Source organism: Vanellus vanellus (genome assembly GCF_965231255.1).
Source record: "Vanellus vanellus genome assembly, chromosome: 8".
In the NCBI taxonomy this organism is placed as follows: domain Eukaryota; kingdom Metazoa; phylum Chordata; class Aves; order Charadriiformes; family Charadriidae; genus Vanellus; species Vanellus vanellus.
Window position 1 is genome coordinate 6660630 of NC_138913.1, and position 27858 is coordinate 6688487.

At 46.9% G+C, this 27858-nt stretch overlaps 1 protein-coding gene across 1 annotated transcript in view; it reads right to left on the bottom strand.

Annotated features, from left to right (window-relative positions):
- PLD1 (phospholipase D1) overlaps positions 1 to 27858 on the bottom strand; it is a 65296-nt gene that overhangs the window by 20711 nt on the left and 16727 nt on the right. The window contains exons 2-16 of the mRNA XM_082487423.1: positions 25247 to 25432; positions 24777 to 24904; positions 24338 to 24483; positions 23378 to 23486; positions 21658 to 21723; positions 14947 to 15005; positions 14344 to 14436; positions 11542 to 11694; positions 10617 to 10766; positions 9207 to 9290; positions 7365 to 7446; positions 4087 to 4197; positions 2538 to 2744; positions 1652 to 1868; positions 568 to 681 (exon numbers count right to left, since the gene is read on the bottom strand). Coding sequence (XP_082343549.1) covers positions 568 to 681; positions 1652 to 1868; positions 2538 to 2744; positions 4087 to 4197; positions 7365 to 7446; positions 9207 to 9290; positions 10617 to 10766; positions 11542 to 11694; positions 14344 to 14436; positions 14947 to 15005; positions 21658 to 21723; positions 23378 to 23486; positions 24338 to 24483; positions 24777 to 24904; positions 25247 to 25400 — 1873 coding nt within the window. The 5' untranslated portion in view covers positions 25401 to 25432. The remainder of the gene's footprint in view (positions 1 to 567; positions 682 to 1651; positions 1869 to 2537; positions 2745 to 4086; positions 4198 to 7364; positions 7447 to 9206; positions 9291 to 10616; positions 10767 to 11541; positions 11695 to 14343; positions 14437 to 14946; positions 15006 to 21657; positions 21724 to 23377; positions 23487 to 24337; positions 24484 to 24776; positions 24905 to 25246; positions 25433 to 27858) is intronic.

Genomic DNA, 27858 nt, shown 5'->3' on the forward strand with positions numbered 1-27858 from the left:
CTCAGTGCTCACAACCACCCAACTCCTTTCTCAATCAAGTATGCTTTCATTGATTTCAATAAGGGGCAAAAGGGGAGGCCCCCCAAGCCTTCATCCAAACACAGGTCTGGCAGCAGCCACTTTGCTGTTTCCTCTCTCCGTTTGCATTTGTCTTCTGGCATTAGGCTTATTTTAAAATACCCAGTGCAGAAGTTCCCCATTCCAGTAACAAGTCCCTTCCTTTACAGGAAGAGAACAGCTGAAATGATCTTATATGAAAAAAACAGTGCTTTTCCCTCAACTGTTCCCTGATGTCATTATTAAAAATTTCTTTAGGTTTTTTGTTTCAGTTTTTGTTGTTGAGTGGTTTGGGTTTTTTAAAAGTTTTTATTTATTTATGCTTTTTGAAGCTTCTGGAGAAGGCCCTTCTGCCAGGATGCCCTCAGAGGGGTGCTAAGGATGCTGGGAGAACAACAAGCAGTGAAGGCTGATCCTGGCACCCAACCTAACTCTCACCATTGTTACAATGCAAAAAACATCGGCAGCTAAAGCCTGAAGGGGTCTGCACCTCTGCCTTCCTCCACTTACCCTCCTGAGGCTCAGCGAGCCCCTGTTTGGATTCAGTGTGGTGATGGAACATTTTCAGATGGGGCTTTAAACTTTGGATTATATTCGGTTGACTTCTAGTGGGGTTACAGTAACCTGCAGAGAGTCAAGATGCTCTATTTATGGCAAAAACGCACATCCACTTCTGCTACGCTGGTGCCCGATCCTGTCTGAAGATACCTGGCATGACAGGAGCTCCAAAGAAACATCAGTTTGCTGAAACTGTAAGTGACCACCGGGCAAAGGACCAAATTCCAGACCCGGCCGGTTTTCAAACCAGATTTATTGAAGTAGCAAAGTTATGGCTATGTCCTGAGCTGACTGCAGCCATGGCAAACGATGCTCCAGCACGGCTACATCAAGGATGCCGCCAGCCAGAGGCAGGAGTAAGATCTGCAGGGAGCGACGGAAACTCAAGTAAGTTCCCATCGTGAGCGATATACAGCTTCAGGAGCTGAGGACTTCAGGAATGGATTTCAGGAAGGACTCCGTGCTAGAACAAACATCAAGCAGATCCTTGTAATTTTAGCTTTAAAGCTGTTTTTAATGTGGGGAATTAAAAGCTGCCCTCACATATTCAGCTGTTGAATAGCCTCTCCTCTCTAGTAAGTGGGTAAATTGGGAGTATTTTCATTTAAGTGAACCGATTTAAATCTAGGTAACGCTAGCCTATGAGAGGGGATAATGGCTTTCAGGAACCATTTCGCTTGTTATAATAAATACAAGTTGAAAAACGAAAGATTCAATTCTCCCTTGCAGAACAAAAAATTTCCAGCAGTATAAACATTAAGTATCACGTACACTGTATCACGTCATCTGATGGCTCATGACAATTGCTAATTAACTAAATGCAAATCCATTTAAAACTTTTCTTGTCTATTTTGCAGTGACGCAAATTTACATATTGACTACACACATTATTACTCTGATAGTTAAGAAATTCATCAGCTTTCCTTCCTTACAAAGGACACATTACCCTCGAATTTATGTGACTCTGCATGTACACCCACCCACCCACCTCCACACACACTTTATGTACGTTGTTTAGCTGAAAAACATTACTTACTTGATTCACTGTCTATGCTGCTGACGCTGTCAGCGTGGTGCATGCTGTGTTTATGGAGATGCTTGTAAATACTGAACCTTGAAAACTTTTTGGTCTTTCCTACTCCTTTCATTTTTGATATGTCTGGGGCATCATCAGCATTTCTCTGGAACGAGTGGCTTTCTGGGGACAGAGTTTGCGACTGCAGAGGGATACGTTCAGACGACTCCGCTGCAGACTTAAGAGACACAAGACATTGCTGCAGGTGATGTACGGACAGGTTCCCCTTCAGTTACAGGTGATCATGCATATCAATGCCCAGAAACGACCATGAGCCAAACTGCTCTGTGACAAAGAGACACTTTGGTGGGAACCACTTTTGAGGGAGAGTCTGCACCGAGGAGGCAGTCAACAGAAAAATCCATTAATGCTAGCAGTACGTTCAATCCTGTAAATTTACCCTGGATTATTACGCCCCTTGAAACTCTTATAAATTTAGACCTCTCTACATTTTTTAGAGATCTATGGATGCATCCAGAACAAGGCTAGCAAAAAGCTCAACAAGCAAGGCACCTGCTGAGGGTCCGAGTAGCCGAAGTTCGGAGCACTCTGTGAGTGTCTACTGTGCATTTCGAGCTAAGTTTTATTAAGAATGCAGCCTCCAAGTTGTGACTGCTGCTCCAGGGGAAACCCAGCTGTCTATCTCCATGCCCTAGCAAGGGCTGGTCAGGATCTAGCCCCAAAGAGTCATTCAATGCTCGGATACTGCCTCCTTCTCATTACTATTCATCTTTAAACCTCCTAAACGCAACCCTGTGCTTAGAAGTGGACACAGCCTGCTCATCCCCACCGCAAACCTCACGGTCAGATGTTGAAGGTGGCCACCAGCTGGAGCAAGCTCACTTACTGTCAGGTTGGTCGTTGACACTGACTTCACTGCCACCATTCGTTTCACGCTGCCCACGTCAGTCAGGCGATGCTCGTCATCATCCCACCTGCCGTACGCCAAGTCGATGCCGCCCACAAATGCCACCGACTGGTCAACGATGACGAGCTTCTCATGGTGGGCCCAGAGGTACACAGAGGAGGACACATGGTCTGGGTGTCTCATCACCTGGGGAGAGAAGCAGCACTCATGCTCTGTGTCTTTGCTCAAGTTACACCTCCAGCCAGAGAGCTGCCCAGCTTTTTTTTTTTGGCTGCTTGGGATGAGGGGGAAACACTGGAGTTTTCAGAAGATGCCTCCACACAGACTGCTGTAATTACTGAACCTCGCCGAGTTGGGCTCAGCCTTACTGGCAGGCAGGTGTTTCCCCACGACGCAGGTATTCCCGAGCAGCAACCATTACTGATGCTGGGATAGGTCACACTTACAACAGCGTAAGAGGACTCTAGTCAAGGAAACTGTTTCAACAAATAAAACCATGCTTTCAGTAGAGCTATAATAGCCGAGCTTTCAAACACAGAGCCCGCTCTAAAAGAAAACAACATATTGGTGATCTGACTCACTTCTTTGGTTGTTGCCACTACATAAGTGAAATGAGAAGTTGGCATGTTTTTTTCCGCATTTAAAATCAGCAAGTTGTTTGACGTTTGTTTATGAGATTCTTTTGGAAATGTGTTCATGGCAAAGTGATTTCTATATCTAAGCATACAGTATATAGTTTTAGTTTATAATTTTAGAGAAGAGCCATTAAACCAGTTTCCTGGGGAAAAAGCTACGGAGTTCCAACTGGCTGCTCCCAAAACCTGTTACACAGCTAGCACATATCTTCCAGTTACACCTCCCAGTCTTGCTGCAAAGATGATGGTGCATGGATGCTTCCCTTCACCGTGATAACTGATAGAGTGACAATAAATCTATTATTCTAGCAGTTTGTTAGTCACCATCACAAATAGCATATATCTTCTTGCTCGTTAAAATATATATGTCTCTAATTTCAAGAGACTGGATCTAGTTTTATCTACTGGTTCATATGCCATAACTCATTTTCTGCTCGGTGGCAGAGCAGCAGCATAACAGCACAGGACAGCGCGATGCTGTTCATTTACATTCATTTATGTTCATTTCATGGAAACGTTAAACATCCAGTGTTGACTCTTGTCATCTATATGTGAACAGAAATGCTCAAATGAGATAACATTCTCAAATTGTAATTTTCCATGTGATGTAACCCCATTAACTTGTCACATGAAATATGTTTCTTGCAAATTAGATGAATATTTGCTTTGGCAAGTTTAAACTAAGCAATTTTATGTTCAGTTATAACCTAAAGAAATGAAGTTGCCAGATGTGGTAATCACTGTATGGATGATTCTCATATTCTCAGACTTCCCACTGCAATTGTGGGAATCGCAGTTCTTCCAGTTCATGCCTAAATACGCTGAGGGTCGGCACTAGCTATCAAGAACAAATGAATGCAAATGTCCTTCATCACTACCCAACGCGCAATTACCTTAACGTTCGGATGGAGGTGCATGAGCGTCCGCTTGCTGTATTCACTGTTGATCCCCAGGGCAAGCTCCACCTCTTTGTACAGCATAACAAAAATTCTCACTCCTTGTTGCTGTCAGAAATAAAAGGAAAGAGAAGGTATGCAGGTGTGTCAATGGGTACGGTCCGTTTCCGACGGCAGGTAAAGCTAAGAGGCAGTAAGCACGCTGTGCCTGCAGACTAAAATCCAGGCTGAGGTTACATGTTCTTGATGACGCTCTTCCAGATCCACCACTGTGATCCCACAATATGCAAGGGCCCGCACCGCTCAGGAAAACTGTTCAGCCTGCGGAGAAGGGCCCAGTACCTGGATTCGTGTGCGAAGAGCTGAGCTACGCCAAGGCCTACCAACAGGGCATTCCTACAGTAGTGCCTTTCAAACGCCCTTTCAGGTAAAATTTTGCAAACGCAATTCACTCCACTTATAACAACATCGCACGCATCTACTGCAGTTCAGTTTTCTGCTCTTTCATGCTGCCCTGAGGTTTGCCTACAATTAAAAGCTTCTGCAGGACAACACCAGCGTGGTCATACGGACATCCCTCTCTTAAAGGGGATGCAACCAACTCAACACCAGCAAACAAGTTCTTACTGCTGGTAGAGCTAAACAAGCTCCAGGAATACAATGAGCAGTGCTAAAAAGATGGTGCTTTTCATGACAAGAATGGTATCTCCAGGAGGGTTTCTAAAGACACTGGCACATTCAAAGCACATTCAAAACTGCCAAGTACCTCCCAAACCTCAGCAGATGACACACACTGTAACTGCTGCCGTAAATCAGCACAGCTTCAGATCTCGCAGCAGAGCTTAAACTTGGGACCTAAACTTTCCACAGCCTTTTAAGCTTCTACTCCCATAAAGCTGCTACTGATAGCTTGAGCAGTCTCCGAATTGTGGATGATATTCTGCTGCCCACCGCACCTGGAGAAGCCCAAGGCGGCACTGTACGTACATAACGGACAGCCTTACCCCAATACCTAGCCACCAGCTTGCCAAACCAAAGAAACGCCACAGGTGAGACAGCAGACAAGTATTTCCAGGAACTAACCTTAAAACACTCCTTACTTTTACAAGGTATTTATGGCCCTAGGAAAATCCATGTCAACATGACAAACGAAGCCAAATCCTTCCATGCAGTCAGTGAGCATGACCCATGGCCACGTTTTATTTGCCAGAAAATAAGACTACTTCCAAATCAACTACAGTCAGACACAAAAAACTCCTTCTTTTTTTTTTTTTTTTTTTTTTTTTACTTTTCCAGGCACACAGAATGGGTGAGGACTGTGACGATGACTAGTTTGGAAGGGAAGGGAGTCAAAGACTACTTCAGGACATCCACCTGGACTCCTGCCCTTCTACCACATCAAGAGTTCAAGAGAATTCCCTGGCCGTGCTTCCCTTCCTGACTCACCCCTCACATGGGGCAAACTATCGTTTCCACACCGGTGTTATCACGGGTTGGGTGAACAACTGAAGTACAGCCCACATCCATAAACACCTCACGCTCAGCTCCTCCATCTGGCTCGCTTGGCTCCAAGAAACATGTTCTCTGTAGTCTGGATTCAGACGTGTTATTGGAAAGCAGAGTACAACCAGCAACAAAATAAAGTGTTTTCTGAGATGAAAACGCTTAAAGAAAAGAGAAACAGAGGTAGCAGTTGCAGCTTGTATCTCAAAGTGCTGCACAAGAAAAGAGAGCATGCAACAGGGCAGCATCCTGACCAGGAGTGCCAGGAAAGGCACCAGGTCAACAGCAGGTCTGAGCTTTCTCTGTTCAGGAGGAAGAGCAGAGAAGGAGAAATTAAAACAGAGGGGGGGAAAAAAGCCTTATCAAGTTTATACAAGCATTTGCTTACTGACCATGAGCATTTATTAACTCAGATAACATGGCAATGCAAATAGGAGTCCAAGTCCCTGAGTCATGTTTGTCACCTCCTTGTAAACCCGTTGAGCACCACAGCCCAGCTCTGGGGAATGTGATGCCGCTTGTGTTTCTACGCTTTTTTTCATGCTTTGCTGAAGCCCTTTCCCCACATCCCTTCTCCGCAGAAATGCACCAGGACCCTCATGACCAAAGTTGCCACCTGAGAAGGGACAGGCAGGGAGGGCACAGCTGATCTTCCTCCACTTCGTGGTCACAAGAGCCATGAGAATATAGAAAGGGGTGGGGAGGAACAAAGAAAACCAGGAGACACACCGGTAGTAAGAGCTAGCTACCAAAAAAATAAGGTCTTTTCTAATCATGTAAGTTACCCTTGGAAATAAACATAATAATAAACCACAAAAATCTTTCAGGCTTTGGCCTTCCTTATGCTCCAGTAAAATTTGTTATTACCAATGGTAGCAGCTGTGAAAGAGCTATGGCAAGAAGAGCTTTGGGCATCTTGGTCTGGGCAGGACAAAGGCGAGAGGGGCTCCAGCAGGGCTGACGTGGCCGGAGGGGACACTCGGATGATATTTAATATCAACAGGCACTTCCTTACTACAGCAAGGAACGATGGGTGAACAGCAAGAACATCAGTTCTTTGGCGTTTAGTTGCAGCAAGGACCCATGCAATGTATCAAGTACGGAAAGCCAGATGAGAAGGCTATGGTGAGTTAGCATGAACCTCTGGATGATACTGAGGGACTTTTTGCTAATGACATCCTGCTTTTCTTGGCAGCCTGAGGGGACCTTTCACAGGTCCCCTCACAGCTCAGAAAGCTGCAGCACAGGGACACAATACGTGGTAATGACAGACAGGATCTGCAGAACACAATAACGTACGAACCACCTACCAAGGGCCACCACAAAGTGCTTAGTCTTCCCCGTACCTCTAAGTTACATACACCACAAGGAGAGCACCGGACAGCAACAGCTCTTTGACCCCACTGGAAGCTGGGGCAGTCATAATGTGAGGCTGAAGTGACCCAAACCTGAGGACTCCAAGGTGTTCCTGCTCCGACAGGGGGATTGGACTAGATGATCTTTTGAGGTCCCTTCCAATCCCTAGCATACTGTGATACTGTGATACTGTGAAGGGGAAACCCTTCTGCCTCCAAGCTCTTCCAAACACAAAGGGGGGGAGCAAATCAAAACACGTAGTTTTCCAAGGCCATCCGAAATGAGGCTTGGCCAGCTTTAACTCTCATCCCTACCAAAACAAATGGTGCAAACGCTCCAGTCCCAGTGTGACCCTGGAACCGGTTGGGCGCACTGGGTTCTCCGTAGGGTGAAGGTTGCAGCTGGAGCTCACTCACCGCTTTCCGCTTGAGGATGCAGTCCAGCCGCCAGCGATTCCCTTCCACAACGGGTCGTTTCATGAAGATTTCAGGGCTCAGCCTAAGAAAATAAAGGGGTGGAAAAAACACAGTGTATGTAGTCTGCAAACAAAGCATTGGCCTAAATAATCAACTCGGGAAGCAACGAAATCAAAGTTTATATAAAGTGGATGTGAAGGCTCACGTCCCAGAGTGAAGCATTCTCCAACATCATGCTCTTTTGTTTTTTAATAATGGAGCATTACAGAGGGCAAGGGATGCGTCCAGCACATTCATCTCAGTATTCAACAACCCACGAGCTCAAGTTGAACAGTGATGTATAAATGGGGAAACTTGGACTCTATCTATGAAAGAAAGATGCAACAAAAGAAAAACCCAAAGTAGATTTGAAAGAAATGTGGAGACATAAAAAAATAAATAAGAGTGGGATTTCAGTTCTCCTGGTACTTAGGCTACCTGAGTAGCATAGATTTGTGCCGAATTTTCCTTGCTGCCTAAAGACAAAGCAATATGATCTCTCAACAGGACATTTTATTGATTCATAGCTTTAAGCATTCCAAGGAATAATTAAGCAGTCTCGTCTAACTCCTGCAAAGGAAGGTGACAGAATTTTATTCCTTTATTTTTGTACTGGGCATGGGAACTTGTGCTTGATTAAAGCATATTGCTACATCCTAAAAACATGCTGCTGACAACAGCATTGGCATCTGAAACTTGGAGTTTAAGGTAAGTTTTGCAATTCCAAGATACATTAACAATTGTCTGAATATAATATTAAGAGACAAAAGGGCTGAAATGCGATGCTTTTGCATTGCTACCCGATGGGTAGCACGTGGGGATCCAGGAGGACTGGGTTTACCTGTGGTCATGTTAGGAAACAGGTTTACCCCAGTAAAAGCTAACATTGTGTTTAGTTTTCTCATAATTGCCACCTAACAACTAATCCTCCCGTTCCTATGGGCAGTGAATTAGTAGCAAGAGGTTCCTTTTACAGACGGAGAAAGAGGAGCACAGAGATATGCCCAAGGTTAAAGAGGACGCCTGAGCCGTGTCTTGGGAGCCTGCCCTACCATCCCATCCCCAAAGTCCACACTGGCTCAGCCAGATTAACCTCCACAAAGGCAAGACGTGGGGAACCGCAACCGGCATCCAGCCAAGAAACTCCGCCCCGAGTCTGTGCGAACACCCTTTTTCTGCCTCAAACAGGAACCAGAGCACTGCATAAACATACTGTATTACTATTTGAGAAGTGGGCAGAGCCAGGTCCTTCGGCAGCCACGCAGCTCAGGGAAGGGACGACAAAACTCCCCTTCCATTGTCTGGCCCATTTAAGAGCAGAGCAAAACCACCACCACCCCTCCCAAGATGCTCTCATCTTGTCATGAAGCTTCCCAGAACAGTGAGGAGGAGCTGAAAGGAGGGTCCCATGGAGGATCACATGGGAAGAGCACTGTCGGAGGTGTTTGAGTGTCCCCGTTCCCTTACACACTGAGAAACACTCTTGTCCCTTGGCTTTGCAGTGATTTACACTCCTGATGAGCACCTCAAGCCATAACATTTGCAATTCAGGTGGTGCCCTCACGCAATTTCAGGCCTTTCCTTGGAAGGAGACAACCAGGCTGTTGATTTCAAGCATGCGCTTTTGCTGCCAACCCTCCTGAAAAGGCCTTTGAATACAACACAAGGAGATGTTTGGGTGTGCTGCCAAACCATCTGGCCGCACGGCTAGTTGCCATACTGTAGGGCCTCCGAACAGTGCCGCATTGTCGGGAACGTCCCAAGAGAGACAGCTGGTCAACATCCAAACATGGAAGTACGAACCACCAATCTGTGATGAAAATTTCTTCCTTAGCAGCTTCCATGGCATTTGCGACATCTTCAAAGTACGACTTAGCATTTACATACCTGTAAAAGCAAACACAGCACAAAGATCTTGGTTTCCTCCCCCTTCATTAAACAAAGTCCACAGCTGAAGACTGACAGGGTTCTGTGTTAATGCCATTTACATTCTTTTCTCAAAAGCAAATACAAACCTAATTTCAGGAATTAGGACAACACGCAGGGAGAATGTCACGCTGCTATTAGTAGCTTAATGAAACAGCACAATAAGAGATTATTAAGTGCCACTTAGTACTTCTGCCAACTGCACGCAATATTCCCGGGCTTTGCTTGATGTGCGAGCTAGTTTTGGCCCTCGGGAAAGGATGGCGGAGTGGCGTTTGCTTTGATTTATGGAAACTGTTTGGGCAGCGGCTGCTGCAAGGCAGAAGCTGCAGTGAGAGCAGTGCAAGGGTTTGCTTCCAGCTAGAGTCAATTTTTTGAGGTGCTTCTGAGAATGGCTTAGTGCAATCAGGTTATAGTTACGGACGGGAGGATTTCTTGTGGGACTGCTGTGTGCATAAAGCCCAGTCACCCTTAGACTATACCCAAATTTGCATTTGCCGATTCTCTTTCACTGCAAAGCCGATCTGCAAGGCCTGAATCTGGCGCTGTGCTTCAACCAGATGAGTGACATTTGCATCTCAACACATCCATAGTGCCTGGAAGGGCAATGCTGCCTTACAGAATAAGAATCGGCCTTGCAAATGTGGTGAGCAGGACACATCTCGCATTTCAGAGCACGAAGGACGTGACCAAACCATCAGTGGGTCGCAGAGGAGCACGGGCAGGACAGGCTGCAGCAGAGCTGCTTTGGGAGGGAGCTATGGAGAAGGGAGTAGCCAAAGAGGCAGATGTTTTCGACAGCACCTGCATTACCATAGGCTTACAACCCAGAGCCCGAAGACCTAAATCCTTAGGAAACAGCGTTTCCAGAATCAGAAACTGGGATAAAATTGAAGACAGGAATATCTTAACAAAAGAGCAGTTCTGGTTTTAACTCATAAGCATCCTGCCAATTAGACGTGCATCAAAACACCATTTTTATCATTATAATAATAAATACCCGACATGTTCAAATTCAAATGAAACTTGATGTTTCAAAACACCGTTAGCTGCAATGCAAAGCCCTAACAGCATCAAAGCACCCCTGTCACCAGTACTGTTATTCTCTTCCCGATGAAGAGAGCCTTATTTTTTCCAGCGTCTCTAGTTATCATCAGTCCCTACAGCTACCGAACGCCACCAGCTCTATCCCCCAGACCCGGGGCTATTGCAGGCAGGCATGTGCTGCTCCTGCTGCGGGTAACCCAAGGCGTTGTGATATGGTCGCAGCCTCGCCACAGTCCTCACCACTTGGCCAGCGTGTTCTCCTGCACGGCTGCGTACGAGCCGAAGCGATGCTCTGTGAGGAAGTCCTTGCCGTGTTTCCGAATGAACTCGTCTATGCCCTGCCTCCACCACTGGGCATGTCTGTAGCTGTTACACTTCAAAATCAGCGACCTGTAAAACAGACGGGATGCTGAAGCCACGTACACTTAATTGGGCTGCTCCTCACTGTCTATACATGTTGATAAATGCACCTATTTTATTTAAGGAAGAAGTAAGGAACAGCAAGGGTCTTTGCTGTTTTGTTTGCATAAGAATAAATCAGCACTGAACTGATCCAAGTGACTATCACAGTATTGCTCTGCCAAGTATGAAAAAACAGCCCAGATTTAAATGAATAGCACCAGCTTAACTTGGAGGAGAGTTGTACCCAGCTAATTCTGTATTTTTTTAAAAAATGAATTTATACTGTACACTACTACAACAATATTAAATACCTCTTTATCCCAACTAGCACGTCTTTTGGGTAATACTCCGGTTGGGATGCAGAGGAACGTGTCCCTGCTTGCAGCACAGAGGATGAGAGCGCCTACAAAATGACTGTAAGCAACTGCTGCAAAAACAGACTGCGCAACCCGACCGTGCCCCCTGCCCCCAGGCCCGAGCAACAACCGCAAGGATGGACAAACAGCGGCTGAGGCTCCAAATGCCTCATTAAGACATCGGAAATAATCAGCGTTACAGGCCAAATCCCCAGCAGGTACAAACGCCCCAGGAGCAGCTCAGAGCTGAGCCCTGCGGGATGCTGAGCTGCAGCCCCCCCCCGCGCCTTGTTAACCCCTCCCGGGGCACAGCATCCATGCATCTGTTCTTCCTTAGAAAACTAAAAGCAAAGGGGGGAAAAAAAAAAAAAAAAAAAAAAGGTCTAAATAAAGAGCGTATTTCTTACCTAGAGAGATTGTCGATCTGCAACCCATATTTTGTTTCTGTTTCTTTCCGGCCTATCTTAATGTTGAATGCCTTATCTACCAGCAGGACAAAGGCGATGGCCCCCGAGTCTGGCTTCATGTACAGCAGGAAAGAGTCCTTCACCACCAGCCACCTGTGTGGGCACAGAAACCGGGTAACTTTTATTCCACCCATGCAGGTCTTCAAAACATGAGCCATAAAAAAAGCTAATAAAATAGAAAAGCGCTTCCTTCAAAGTAAATGCAAATCATTTATCAGAGAAAGGAAAGCGTTCAACTGAGAGGCAAAATTTCTCGTTAGGAGTGTGGTCCAGGGTATGGTTTTCTCGAGGAGAAAAGTGCCTATTCTATGAACTTGGGCAATGAGTTTGAATTCAATACAAGATACTTAGAGTTATTTGCATGACTTCTTTTTACACAAGCCTTTGAATACAGGTTTTCACGTCTAACCCCACCAATGAGAACCTCCCAGCCAGGTGCCCCAGTACCAGGCAAGGTACAACAAGGATTCCTCTACCCCAGGTTTTTCTTCAGCCTGTATGCTATACCTAGAGGCAATAAGGGAGTTACTTGACATTTCTAACATTAATTATGACGCTAGGATCATTTTCACTCCTAGCAAAATATATGAACAAGGCATCTTGGAAAGCTTTTATTGCCAAGCAACAGGCACCCTGTTAGAAACACATGATGAGAGATGACCGGCAGGTTTTACATAAATACCGTAGCCTGAAGGCAACTCTGAGGGAAAAAAAAAGCCCACGTTTTTTACTGTGAATGGCATTTCTAATTTTTTCTCCCCCTGCGGCGTAGCTGGGGTAACCGGCCCCCTCTGTCCCACACAGGTCTCCGCCACCAGACCTTCGCCTCATTCTTCTGCACACTCAGAAACACACAAAGCAACAGAAAATACTGCAAAAATCTGTTCGTTTCTGTATCTTTAGTAACAGCCTCAGCTCCTCATCTACTTCCAGATCCCATTGTTGTTTTATTTTCTTTTCTTTCAGGGCCCTGAAAGAGTTCTATACCAGCATCACCCCTCATTTGGTGTCAAAATACCTCCCCCCATCATTTGGCCCATAATTTCACCCCCAAACATCCCCAAAAAGGCCATTTCCAAGCATTCCCCTTTCTTGTTTTCCCAGGCAGTTCTCCATGCCTGAGAAGTCCTGCCGGTGCCTGTCCGCAGCATCACACCACTGTCCTCCTCCGTGTCCTCTCCACAGCCCCCGTGGCCATAACACACCCAACCTCCTATGACAAGTGAAATTAATTTGCGGTATGAAATCCCAACACCTATGGCAAAGCTGTTGTGAGCAAAGGACGGCCGCAGTCTCCCTACGCTTGGGTGGAGCCTTGCCCCCAGGCTGACGTGTCCTAAAGTTCTTCATGGAAATAACCCTCTCTCTGAAATATTACTGTCAATTGCTTAATTATTGCTGTCAGTCCCAGCAGGCCGTGGCAGGGATTCGGTGCCCTCTGGTGTTATTCCGCACACAATCCCACTCAAACACTTCTCCCATCTCCTTTTTAGGCTCTAAAGGAAAAATCAAGATCCATCAGAGCTGAATGTTCTACTGTTCCCATTAAAGCTTGAGCTCTGCATAATATAGGGAAGAGTTAACTGAGGGGCATTGAGAGGAAAAGACTTTTTTTTTTTTCCATAAAAGACAAAAAAAACCTGAAGACAATTTAATGATTTGACCTGGAAGAAGGTCACATCTTCATCGCCTTGTGCACTCATTATAGAGATCTTCTGTACAACTACATTAAGAAATGTTAGAAAGACTATGAAGAAATAGGACCTTTTCTTCACAAGAACGCAAAAACACTTTGTGGGAAAACAGATTTTTTTTAAGATAAACTAACAACTGCTAAACTCCAAAGGTGGATAATACTTGGGGAAGCTCTTACAGACCAAGAAATTGTTGCTAGAAGGCAGATATGTACTATTTGGATTTTCAAAAAGAAAGATTTGTCTGGGAAGGGCAAGATCCAGGGAATACCCCTTGCATTTTTTGGATGCCAGCTGATCACACATGTACTCTTCCCATAGCACCCCCTCCCTGCGCTGCCCTGGGATACATCAGGATCGACCGCTGAAAGTAAAGGGATGAGGACAGTAAGTCACACCAGTTTGCAGCGGGAAGGGACATGGGAACAGGGTGGCTTGTGAAAACTCCCATGAAAACACCAGCATTTAAACACGTGCAGTAATAAGGAAGAAGCACCATGCTTAATTCCAAGGTTAATGGCACCAAACAGAGCTCCTTACTGCTGCAGGTCACGTCTGATTTCATCCAGCTCCAAAGCAGCCCAGATAGTGTATCAATTAATCAATTTTCTTTTCGCAAATTGAGGAATGGAAGCTCAGAAAACCAGGCTGAAATCTGGGTGTGGCAGTGTCACCAGCCACGTCCCCTCCCAAAGGCACGGAGCCCCTGGGCGCCCCGGCAGCAGGAAAAGCTGGGCACAGACCGGGGGATTACTGCCATTTCTGCCAGCTCGGGGCTGTGTGAAATACCGATTTTCCTCTGGAGCAACATGTCCCTTCTACGGGCTGCAAAGCAGAAGAAAAAAACCCACCATCCTCCACCCAGGTGGGTGAGGGGGAATAGCTTATGGACCCTTTATGACCTGAAAATCTGTGGCTTTTGTAAAAAAAAGCAAGAATCTCCCTCTAGGACTTTTGGGAAGAAAACAAACAACCAACCAAACAAGGATTTTCTCATGTGTGCCCGAGGAGCCCACAGCATCGCCACCTTCACCTGTCCCAGCAGTACCTTTTGGACCATCGGTAGCACATCCTTCCTTGGCCGCAGCAGTTCAGGCCAGGTATGCGGTGGCCCCCGGAGCGCTTCATGATCAACCCTTCTCTGCAAGGACAGAAAGAGGGTCAGGACGGGCGGCACGGCTCACCTGGAGGTGCAGAGGGGCTCTCGGGTGGAGGATGCTCGCTGAGCAGCCCCTGTACCCAGGGATGGCTCCGGCCACCTCCAGCCATGCCCCAGCAGCCTCTGCGCCACTGCCCCAGAAGCTGGAAGAAGGGCAAAAATAACCCCGCAGAAGGAAATCGAGCAGATTTAGGAAATGCAGGGCCTTGTTTTATAGCACAAACAGCAGAAGAAGTGGGTCGAGAGCTTGTGGGGAGGGAAGGGGAGAAACCCGATGGGCTGCGGACCGTGTCTCGCAGAGCAGACCGCTCCCAAGGCCATTTCCCAAAGCTGTAGCATTTCTGTCTGAACATTAATACATTCTTACAGCCAGATGGCAATATCCTCTCCAGTCAGTTATTGGCGAGAAAGGAAAGCTATCAATTTGAACAATATTTATAAAGCCATGCTCTTGGGGAACCACAACTCACAAAGGCACAGCTCACAACTCACATGCCCTTTGGTCCCAGGTCATGGATGAATGACAGCTGGCTTACTCCAATGAACTCCATCTGGGGAAAGAAAAAAAGATTGCCCCATTTTTCGTACTCTGAAATCCACAAAATGCTTTGCTTCATTGAAGTGACTTGTCATTAGGACAACCCACAGAAGATCCTGAGCAGAAGTTACCCACCATCACTTCAGCATCTTCAAGAAGACCCAAAACAAGTAGTTTGGTTGGGCTTTTTGTTTGTTTCCTTATTTGTTTATTTTAAATGTGCTTTGGCGAACACATTTCAGGCAACCAGGACAATCAAGATCAAATGTATTATAGGGACCAACCGGTATCCTCCCTCCTGGATGACTGGCTGAAACGAGGACTTCAGTTTGACAGTCTGGGGGTCTGTGTGAACTTGGCTGGGTGCCCGAATCCTCTCTCTCCTCCAGTGACCCTCACAGAAAGGGAATGAGCTCATGTTTCCAGGGCTGGGAGCACCCTATTCCCTTTGAGACCCCTACCCCATGGACACACACCACATGGGGGTTCAGCCCCATAACCCACAAGCATCCTCCAAGACCATTGCAGCAGGTCACTCCCACCCGGCGCTGCACACACCCCTGCCCCACATCTACTGCCCCGTCTTGACCCTGGGAGCCAAAAATCTGCAGAAAAGCCACAGTGGGGCAGGAGGAGAGTGAGACCAAGCAGAGTCTCCATGACTTCTGCAGGTCAGCATGCAGCAGGCTCAGCCCTGATGGAGCCCCGTGGCAGGCGCAGGCTGGGAAACCCACGTGCCATACTATCAAGTTTACCAGAAAATCTCAAATTCAAGCAACGTGCCTCCTCGCAGATCCTCCTGCTTCAGCAGAGATTGCAGAGGAACGTAACAACAAGCAAAGCCGGTGAGAAAGCACAGCGTGATTACATTCACCTCTAAAAATAGGACACCAGGCGATTTCAACCGAGCAGGCTTTTCTTGGCACAGCGGGACATTCCTGACAGTCTGCTGGTTACAAGCCCTGGGCCCCATCAGCAGGGAGAAACGCTTGCCCCGGGCATCTCGTGCAGGACAGGTCTCGGGCAGGAGCAGCTCTGTGAAGGGGCTGCCTTGCACGGTGGAGATTTGTGGGCCCCCAGGCACTTTTAACTCATTATTGCCTAAAATTGTCCAAGCGCAGAAAGGTTCTCAGGGCAGGGTGAGGGCAAGAGCTACCGCCGGAGCAGCTGGAGGGAACCCTCTAACCACATGGTTTGGCAATGAAGCCTGCTGGGATGGAAGCCCAGGACTCAACCCATGTTCTCCACCATGGTCGGGACATGGGACAGCCTCGGGGTTGGCTTCAGGCCATGCTCACCCATGCCCCACAGCAGCTCAGGTACCAGCACCCAAGGAAAGGCTCTCCTCCAAGGTGGCTGCTGTCACCTGCTTTTTGGCAAACCAACCTCAGGGCCCTCACTGGCAAAATCTGATTTCGTATAGGAATTACACAGGTGGACCCATAAGTCTCGGAGACATTTTCAAACACTAAGAATAGCAAAGAGTATCAGTAAATTTGGGGCAAAAGTCTACCTTGCAGTTGTGAGGCCAGCTCAGGCTCCCTCCTCAACACCGTCATTTTTGCCCCACAGACACGTCAGTAGGACAGAAGATCCCTCCTCCTCCTCACACTCTGCTTCTCTTTCCCAAACTTTGCACACCAATAAAGTCATGAAGAAGAACAAAGGATTTGTTGTTCTCCCCTGAGTGGCTCAAGGACATAAAATGACCTCTATTCAGTAGAGGCAAATTTAATGCTCTCATTTTTGGGTGACTTAGCCCATTTTCAGAAAGTGGCTAGAACAAATTATTCCATGCTTTTACTAACAATCCTGCTATCCCCGCTCTCGCTACACGTTCTGGAAAAGCATCTACAGCTGTTCCAGCTGTTTCTGCAGTGATGCTCAGAGCAGGATGGGGACCACCTGAAAACTCAGTGTGTCCTACAAGCTCTTATCAGAGATGCCGAGCGAAGACTCAGGACGGTCCTTCGCCCTGGGTCCCATTTTGATCTCCTTCAGAAAACGGCCGGCATTCCCCATCAGGCGAAGCAGAAACGCAGACGTCTCTCTCGCAGTGGGCACACAAAAGAAAAAAAACCTGCACAGAATGCCAAAACCCTTTGAAAACGTTGGCTGCAACCAGAAAGCCCGGCAGCAATTTGAGGAGCACTGCACGCAGAGAAATAATGGTCCTCAAAGAAGTAAAAAGAAAAGCCAGGAGGAAAAATTACTGGCAGAAACAGAGCTCCTACTACATAAAAATGAAAGAAAGGTTGTCTGGCAGCGCAGCAACCTGCTCTTCAGCCAAGGAGTCTTTGAAACGGCAGCGATGGTGACAGGAGCCCACCCAACACATTGATCAAGCAGCGCCAATTAGGAGCGTTGGTTTGTCAAAAAAAAAAAAAAACAAAAAAAACCAAAACCCATAAATAAATTCCAGCAGTTAGAAGGGAGATTCCTCAGTGCAGTGGAAAATATCAGATCGAATGATTTACTGTTATTATTATTGCTGCATTAACTATTTTTACGGTTACAGTGCCTTTCATCCGAGGTGCTCGTCATCCACAGAAAAACCGAGAGGGAAAGGCAGAGCAGCGAGATGCTTTCATCTCCTTCACATCTGAATTCCTGCGCTGCCCAGCTGCCTCCCCGGGGAGCCGGCCTCCCGCTCCGGTTTCAGAGAGATCCGCAGCAGAATATTTTAAGTATGAGATACAGGCCTAGAGAATGCAGTTTCAATGACATTGTTGTAGCAATAAAAAGAAAAAAAAAAAAATCATCAACAACAACAACAAAAAACCAAATAAAGCAAAGCCAAAGCAGACGGGAGTGACCAGCTGCAGAATGACAAGCTATGGAAGGTGGAGAACCAGCTGCAAGGTGCAGGAGCCGCAGTTTTAAGCCATCCCGTTCCGCCGGCAACGTTGAGCAGGCATGATTTATGCAAGCAAAAATTTCACAGAGCATCTGCATTTCAGAAAGAATTCAGCAGCTCCATGCTGTGTTTTCGTTTCGACGCTTGCTTTTAATTTAGTGGGTTAAAAAAAAAACCCTCATAGAGTTGATTAGCAGCTGTGGCTAGCAATAAAATGAAATTACACCACTCTTCAGAATAATATGGTTCAGCAAAAGACGCCAGCTATTTCTTATAACACAAAATTGGCTTATCCTGAGCCCAAATTTTAAAAAAATATTCACCGTGCTAAAGTTCAAGTGCAATAACTAAGAATACCGCAGGGCTGGGTGGGGACCCTTGCAATGCTCTGCAGATCCAAGTGCCGTATCAGAGGCAAACTCGCAGCCGCTCTCACATATCTGAGTTGTTTTCACGTTGTACTGCGTTCACTTAAGATGAGGGGTTTACACTCACTCGCTAAAGCTCATGCAAATTGTTACAGACACAGGCACTCTGGTTCAATCAAACCTTATTTTTTATTTGGCTCATGCATCTTTCAGCTATTGCAGCTCATACAAAAAAAAAAAATTGTGCAAAGGCCTAATTAAAAAAATTTCTATATGGAATACAATCGAGCCCACGGGCCCCGTTTCCTAATGTTTTGGACCTATATTCCCCCAATTTTCATTTCCCAGAAAAAAAAGCGTGGATAATTAACACACTGAGATTCCCACAACATTCATTTTAATGGTAATTGTCTCAAAGCACTTCAGCCCAGAAGTACTATAAATAGGTTTTGGAAAGGACTGGAAGATGTGAGATTTAATCACAATCCACATAACCAAAAGGAAAAAAAAAAAAAATAATGAAAGGCTACAAAGTGTGGGATCTGAGCACAAAATACAATGCATCTACCGACCTATTTGTGAACCCCCCACAAAACGCTCTGTTATAATGAATGCTGAGCAATGAAGGGAAATGCGAGAAGGCTGCAAATTTTATCAGCCAGTGCTACCCCAAATCAAAGCAAGGGACACTTGGTACATCTCTAAATAATGATGCTTCAGTAGATTCTATTTCCACGGCCTGCAGGAGCATCACCTAGAAAGGCTAGAGGATGTACAACCTCTACACTGCCGTGTGGTCACCGTGATCCTCAACCCACCGGGGACTTCAGCTTTGCAAAACTGCTACTAGCTCGACTTGCAGCCTTGACTCTCCCAGTGCCTGGCACGTCCTCGAGACAGTGTATAAAGTGGTGATCCCCTCACTGACAAATAATAAATTAACCGCAAATGCAAAATAAAAGTAGTAAAAAAAGCAAATTAATTAAATTGCGCAGGTCAGATGTAAAAACATCCCCAAGGAGATGTGACTGACCCAAGCAGGCTCTTCACAAGGACCAAGGGTTACACATGAGGCAGGTCGCAGTTTGCCAGTGCAACTCCATGTCTGACTTTACAAAGAATTTAGGATTTTAAAAAACACTTTGGTGCACATATTTGATGAGAGGAACACACAGGAGTCAAAACGTGCTCCAAGATTAAGACAGCATTTGTCAGCATCCCGGCAAAAGACACCTCAACCACAGGAAGAGCAAAGCCCTCATTTGGTTCCAAGGAGGGAGAAATACAGGTCGAAGGAAAAATGCCAGAAATCTTCACTTTAGTCTCTAGACTGAGAGTCGTGGGGGTTGTTTTAAAGGAAATATTTTTCTCCTTAATGCTTTCTTCTGCCATGGTCTGCAGGACCCGCCGCACTTAGCGGCGCCGCCACCACCAGCAGTCCTCACAGAACGCGGCCAAATCCAGTGAACGCCAACAATAAACTCAGAATTTATGTGCAAAGCGACATCTGGCTCCGGGGGCCGGGGACAGAAGGGCGATTCAGCGCAGGAGGAGGGGAGCACCCCACAGCTGCCCGGGCAAGGCAGGACCGCTCATCTCCTCGCCCGGCCCCCACCGCAGCAGCCCGCCGCAAACCACAGCCTGGTCAAAAGATCATCCACGTTCTAACATGAGCAGAAATTCTTCAAAATATTTGAAAAAAAGCAATGCCTGCCGAAGAGTGACAAGACGGATCCGTCTTGTCACTGTAAAATAACTCTCCCCCGCTTTGCATATGCTACTGATCAAAATTGCCAAGTTATCCCAATCTTGCCTTTGGAATAAAAGATAGAGTCATAGAATTATAGAATGGTTTAGGTTGGAAGGGACCTTAAAGCTCATCCAGTTCCACCCCCCTGCCCTGGGCAGGGACACCTCCCCCCAGCCCAGGTTGCTCCAAGCCCCGTCCAACCTGGCCTTGAACCCCTCCAGGGATGGGGCAGCCACAGCTTCTCGGGGCAACCTGCGCCAGGGGCTCACCACCCTCACAGGGAAGAATTTCTTCCTGGTATCTAATCTAAATCTCCCCTCTTCCGGTCTGAAGCCATTCCCCCTTGCCCTATCACTACATGCCCTTGCTAAACGTCCCTCTCCACCTTCTCTGTAGGCCCTTTTTAAGTACGGGAAGGCCACTATAAGGTCTCACCAGAGCCTTCTCTTCTCCAACTTCTCTTCCAGCTTCTCTTCTCCCAACTCTCTCTGCCCTCTTACCATTTGACTATTTTCCACATGCAGATTAACAGAGCTCTTGGCTGCGATGGACTCAAGCTCCACATCCTGTCCCCCAAAAGCAGCACTCTATGAAACACAGGTCCTCTCAGCCCAGATCTGAAGACTTCTTGCAACCCAAAGCACCCTGGCCAACCCTGGATGAGCACTCTGTCCCACATAACAAGCAGGGCTCAACGCACCGAGCTCTGCAACAAGAGCACACACTGCTTTCGGGCACGACATCCAGCTATGAGCTGCCCAACACCTCTACAAAACTGAAATCCCGCAAAAGAGTGGAATTCCTACCAAACAACAAGAAAAGTTGAAGAGAGGAACTGGTTGCTACAGACACCCTAAGGTTAGTCTACATTTCTGGCTTGTTTGGAAACCAAGCGTTCCCAGTTATCAGCCCTTGCTCAGAAACGTCGCTAAGCTCCGCAGCTACTCAACGTATGCATCAGGGGTTGCTGGGAATACAAAAGACAGAGTAACACTGTCATTATGCAGCCGAGAAAAGGGGAAATAAATTACCATCCCAGGGAGATGTTACAGCTGCGGCTGACAGGTGAGGACTACTGAAGAAACATTTGACGATGGCTTTCAAAGGAAACCTTTTTGCTTAAAATAGGTCTGAAGTTGGATTTGACATCTCTCCTCGTTTCAAAAAGATTATCGACTTGGAGAAATAAGCTGATTACCATCTCCCTTTAGAAGTGACAAAATACCGGCAGAGGCGAATGGGTACCACTCATACAAACTCAGCATCGCCAAAGTCCAGTGAAATTGCACAGAATAGGAACAGAATTTGCACCCCGGACCACACACAATGCCCAGACTGAACAGGTACGGTTTAGAGTCCAATTGTTTATTTAAAACTTCATCTTATCATCTTAAACACTCCCCAGAATTAAACAGAAATCCACTACATCATACACGTACAATCAGCTTTCTGGACTGGACTGCCTTGAGGAGGTTATTACTGTGTTAAAATAGCGACCTCCGAGAGCGAGCTACTCTCTTTCTTTGGTTTTAATCATATTACATCCATGTTGGAGAAATCAGCTAAGCCAAAACACTTGCAAAATGGCTGTAAAATGCTTCTTATAAAAGCTGAACGTCTTTTTCCAGTAAATTCAACTCTTGTAAAGCAAATATACTTTAGGCATTTAAGCAAACTAATTTCTACTTACTGTTCCATGGTAGTTCCTGTACATCGGCATTTTTAGGATCTTTGTCAAGTAGTCTTCCAGCTGTTTCTACAATTAAAACATTGAAACTTTAGGTAAGATGCAGGAATTTTTAAGAACACGCCCCTCCCATCCAACTGTCTGGCATTAGGAAGTGATCAAGAAATCAGACACGCTTTTCAGCATGAACGCATAAATAAATACATTGTTATGTGTCATGGAAGATTATAGCTCAGCAGCATAAACAGTTCAATCCCAGATTGTTTACTGTTCACAGATCTGTGTTTGTACCTTCCAGCAGCAGACCTGTTCCTTGGCACTGCCATTTTAGAGGTCAACTTTCTTGACTGAGCCCAAGTTTCAGAACAATTTTAAATACAAAAAAAAAAAAAAAAAAAAAAAAAAAATCAGGCCCTGCTCTTTCTGACCCACACGAATTAGCTTTGTGAGAAAACACAGCCTCGGACGCAACCGAGAGAGCCTGTTTAACCAAAACACCAGGTTCACGGGGTGAGGAGCATGGTGATCACACTGCTCTGTCCCAAAGCCATAGAGATGGCAGTGGCAGGGCCACCAGTTGCTGGAGAGCCTGTCCCCCCTTGCCAGGAGGGGAGAAGAGAAGAAATCATTACAGGAGAGAGAATCTGTTTCCATCCTCATGGTAAGTGGGCAAAGAAGAGATTAAGCTCTTTGGGGATGGGAAACTGAGCAGTGTCCTACAGGACACAAAACAAACTGAAAAGAAATAAATGCCATTGGGACCTTCACCCTTCTCAGCATCGCAGCACTGAGCTACCCAGGGGGGCAGTGGGGGTAATACATCCCCCACGGTGAAAGCCGTGGGATTCCCACAAGGAAAGCAATGGGGGGAAAAAAAATGTCGGGGGGGGGGGGGGGGCAGATCTAGAAAACAATTTTCTTCCTCTTTTAAAGCCAACATCTCTCTCCTGAAACTTCCCACTCAGCAGCAAAGCCGTGCACAGCAAGGAGCGTTATCTGCACAGCACAGCCATGTGACACAACCTTTTGGGGACTTGAGGCTTCAGCAGAAAGTCCAGGGAGGGACTGAATGGCAGAAAGAACGATAAGCACATGGTGAACAAACACAGTTGTTGTTTTTTTTTTTTTTTTTACAGACTCTTGTTTTTTCGTGGGTTTTTTTTTTTTTTTTGCAAACAGTGAAGCTGCAGTGAAGAGGTAGGAAGACATCCACCCTCTTCATAGAAGGGCCCATCTGTTAACATCTGATGAAGTTACACAGAACACATGTGCCTCGGCTAAAATTACCCATTCCAGCATCAAGAGCCTGACTGTCATCTCCTCTTTCAGAGGAGGACAGGACTGAAATCTCTCAGATTTTGATGGCCGCGGGGCTGCCTCCATCACGCAACTTGACTCTGCAAACTGCCTCTTCTATCTTTAAATCGGAGCAGGTGGGAGGAGGGGAACCGCCGCTCTGGGCATCATGGTTTTCCTCAACTGCAGAGGAGAGCTTTGCCCGCATGAACCCCGGGAGCAGCATCCTCCTCTTTGCCTGGAGGAGAATTTGGCATTAAAGCGGGACGTGCCAAAGCCTAAGTTTGTCGAGCAAAAAACTTTAATGGTTATAAAACAAGGGCTTTGATAGCATGTGGATTTGCAAGCAACCTGCCCGGCATCTCTGCACCTCAGAAGCCCCCCCCGAGCATCCCTCCGGCCCCCGCAGAGCGAGCCGGCTGCTTACCCTCCTGCTGGAGAAGTGCTCTTCCCGCACTGTGCTCTCCGCGGTGTGCGGCAGACTCGGCATCTGCCTCGGCTCTCCCCTTTTGATGGATTGTCTCCTCACCGTGTGACTGGAAGGAAAAACAAACCCCAATGTCGAGCCTAAGTGCTGTGAGTGCATGCATGCCTCGATACGTAACCCTTCTTCTGTGATGCTTTTATTTTTGCCCATCCAAACTCTTAAAAACTGAGAGATGGGTGGGCAGGAAAGCAAAAAAAAAAAAAAAAAAAAAAAAGGAAGTGTGGATTCATTTAAAAGAAGCCAGTGTGCTCCAACTGGCTCACAAACAAAAATACGACACTGAAACATCACAGTTTGATTTTTCAGGGTCTCCTTTTACCCTTTTAAGGAAAGGGAGCCTAAACCCTATTTTCAGGGCATTATGTTCCCCCAGCCCTTGACCTCTTATAATTTCTCTGTTCCCTATATCCTCTCTCCACATTTCCCCACAGCGGGATGCTCCTGCCGACCCACACCACGTCTCTTCCCACGGCTCCCCTTACACTTCCAGCCCTGGAGCCCCAAGGCCAGCCCAGGCAGGGCTGACCACCCATCCCAGAGACCCCCACACCTCCCACACCCAGTCCATGCCAGCAAAAAGCCACATAGCACCAACAATTTCCATTAGCATAACCCTTCCCCACGTTCAAATTCAGCTCAAAAGCTGACGACCTGGAACTCGATGTGCTTTCTGGGTCCGCAGAGAGATGCTTGCACCACTTAGGCTATAGCTGCTAAACACGTAGAGATTAAATATTTTTATTACAGCTGCTAAATATTTGTAGGGACTAAATTCTTCTGCCCTCTCCTCCTTACAGCAAAGCAAATGGCATCGGTGGAGCCAAACCAATATGGTACTAAAAGAGAAAAGAAGATCACATCTTGCCAAAGCCCATCGCGTCGGCAGGGTTGCACACTCACCTCCTGGTAGGGATAGGGATGCGCACGAAGGCTTTGTACCTCAGCAGCTCCCTGTGGAACTCCTGGAAGTGCTTGAACTTCCTTTTCACCTGCCAGGTGAACTCTCCATGGGTCAGCTCGATGGTGTAAACATTGGGACTTGGCACCTGCACAGGAGAACACCGCCACGAGGGCTGCAGCTTTGACCCAGGTCATTTTCCTGCAGCTGCTCATCTAAAGAGCCCTCATTCAATTTTCCTTAAGGATCATTCTGTCTCACAGTTTCTTGTTTGGCTTTATTAGGTTTTATAAAGAGACAGGAAACCTCTCTTGAGCATTTTTCTCAGACACAGGCATTCCTGCTTCCTCAGCTCACAAACAAGCACACACGAAGTTAACCTACGAACGGCATTTTAATACAGTTCCACGGAAACGAAATGAAATTGCTGGAAGTTCTGACCTTCTTTGTGGAAGTAAAGCGTTCCACTTCCAACACACGCACTCGAACAGGACATCCCGTGAGGTACGTCTGTGTGCCCGGCTCCTTGAACCCACGGGTGTGATAGATGGCAGAGAAGGGAATGCACACTGGAAGGACCACAAACCCCGTCAGTTCAATGGCCCCATAACCATCAACGAGGGCATGAAAGTCAGCAGAGAGTTACAGTACTTTAACACAGGAGCATTTACACAGCAGCATTAACTCCACTAAAATACACCAGGTTTTATTTAAGAGAGCTTAAAGACGAGCTTTCGCAGAGGGGCTTGACTTGAAGAGCTCCAGGGCTAAGAGTAGTGCCTCCTGGTCCTAAACCAAGGCCTACAGCTGGGCTTGGTAAAACCACTGAGGTTCTACCCTTTCTGTCAACAGATTATTGGTTATTAAATCCAGGCGGGACGCAGGGTGAGAACGTATGGGTGTTAACTCACCAGAACCTTTGGGGTCATTTAGCACCTCCGCGTCGACCTCCTCCCCCTCGAAGTGGAGCTCCCTGGTGTCCAGGCTCTCGATGATGTTGCTCATGTCTGCAGCGATCTTCTTCAGCGTCGACGTAGCTGCATGGCTTTCGGCTCTCAGTGACATCTCAGGGACCCGCGCGCTGGGGCCACGGGGGGCTGGGGAGGAGGAAGGAGCGGGGCTGTCATCCTCCCCTCCACAACACCTCAGCATGGCAGGGCTGAGGGAAACCCCCGGCAGCGTGCGGCCCCCTCTTCCCTCCAGCCCCTTACTCACATCCATCCCAACTATCACCATCCAACACACCCAACGCTAAACGCCAATCCCTGCAGCTACAGGGGACCACTGCCCAGAGTAGAGAAAAAGCACAGGTAGCTTCAGGCTACAAGAGAAAACCTCCCCTGATGCCAGTGACCGCAGGACTAGTACGCTCCGGTTGTACTTTCAAATGGAAAAATCCATATTTCACTCTCCACCTACAAAAACCTGCAGGGTGTTGGTTGTGGCTTAGGAGTACTTTTGCATATTGATCCCAAAGGGAAAGCAAGGAAGCTTCTGCATCAACTCGCCTGATCATCTCAGCCACCTCTGCAATAACAAGGATGCACCAGAGAAAGGACAAAGCATATTAAAGCATGGCCAAATCCTGGACTTAATTCCCACGACACTGCATTTCCCAGGCTAGGCTGCACAGAGGAAAAACACACTCAGAAAATCAGTACACATTTTTGTTCAGTGTTCTTCTGGAGCCCTCCAACATAGGAAAGACATAGACCTGTTGGAGTGGGTCCAGAGGAAAGCCAAAGAGATGCTCAGAGGGCTGGAGCACCTCTGCTGTGAGGACAGGCTGAGAGAGTTGGGGTTGTTCAGCCTGGAGAAGAGAAGGCTCCGGGGAGACCTTATAGCTCCTTCCAGTACCTAAAGGGGCTACAGGAGAGCTGGGGAGGGACTTTTTAGAAGGACATGTAGTGACAGGACGAGGGGTAATGGCTTCAAACTGGAAGAGGGGAGATTTAGATTAGATATCAGGCAGAAATTTTTCCCTCTGAGGGCGGTGAGCCCCTGGCGCAGGTTGCCCCGAGAAGCTGTGGCTGCCCCATCCCTGGAGGTGTTCAAGGCCAGGTTGGACGGGGCTTGGAGCAACCTGGGCTGGGGGGGGTGTCCCTGCCCAGGGCAGGGGGGTGGAATGAGATGATCTTTAAGGTCCTTTCCAACCCAAACCATTCTATGATTCTTCCTTGGATTGAACTGGTGAAAGAAACTCCTGGTATCATTAAGATTTCCTCTATTTTTATGCACCTTACATGACTGCCTGTGGTATCTGCCTGTGTCATGCAGCTCAGCACCTCTCAGCAGGCTCAAAAGTCACAGTCACAAAGACTCACATCTGCGGTGCAGAGTGGGATTGGGGGCACCCCAAATGCCCACAGAAAGCCTGGGAGCAACGTGGGTAGATGCTGCAGCTCATCCTCACCCCTCCAACAGCCCCCAGGGAGCTCAGACCCCTTCTACAGCCCGGGGAGCTGCAGGGGACCAGCCCACCTTCATGATGGGGACAGTGGGATGGGGACAGGACAGCCAGGCAATGGCACCTGGAGATGTTTGGGCACTGATGACTACAGCACTTCTCACCTTTATCCCCACCCACCCATGCCAGGAGACTGAGTCAGGACAAAAAACAGGGAAGGAGGAAGAAAAGAAAAATTAAAAAATAAAAGATAAAAAAAGTAAAATAAAAATCAAAATGAAATTTAAAAATATAATTTTTAAAAATAAAATTAAAAAAAAAAAACGCAAAAAAAAACCCAAACCACCCAAGATGTGAGGCATGCCCACTAACACCGACGCGAGCTTTCAGCATGGACGAGTACTTGCAAAGCATCTTCCTCCTCCCCTGGCTCTGCAATTCACCATGGGGCTGCAGACCCAGCTGCTGGTCCCCGCAGGCCGCCAAGCTACAGCTCCCGGGCATCTCCGTGATAAAAAAGTCCCTACGATCTTTGTTCTGCTCTGCAGTAAATGTCACAGCTTGACAGCTACGCTGAAAAATTATGGATGGGACAAACGAGCAACATTTTACAGAAGTCAATACAAGGATGCCCATTTATACCCATGGAAGCTCTGACATTGTGTGACAGAATGATTTATTTTTTTTTTTAAAGAAAAAAAGTGCAACATTTCTGATGTTAAATTCTGCAAAGAACACTCCAATTATTCTTGAGTGAGCTCCACAGAGAGAGCTGGATATGTTGCAACTTGGAAATAATTTAACATTTTAATAACGCATGTGTTTAGCTGCTTTTGAAAGAACGTCCTTTATTATTGTTTCCTCTTGAAACAAGTGCATAATTTTATTACTACACAGGGCTGGTATCATAAAAGCCTCAAAACATGTTAAAATCAGCTGCCTTCAGAAAATAAAATAAATCCCTTTGCACGCAGACTTGGATCAAGACAAACTGGGTCAACATCTCCGCTTATACCAAAGTAAATGCAGAACCAACAGCTTCACCTTAGGAGAGAGGGCTCTGCGGGTGTTGGTGGCACTGCCACCTTCCACTGGTGACTGGGAACGCCAGTGCAG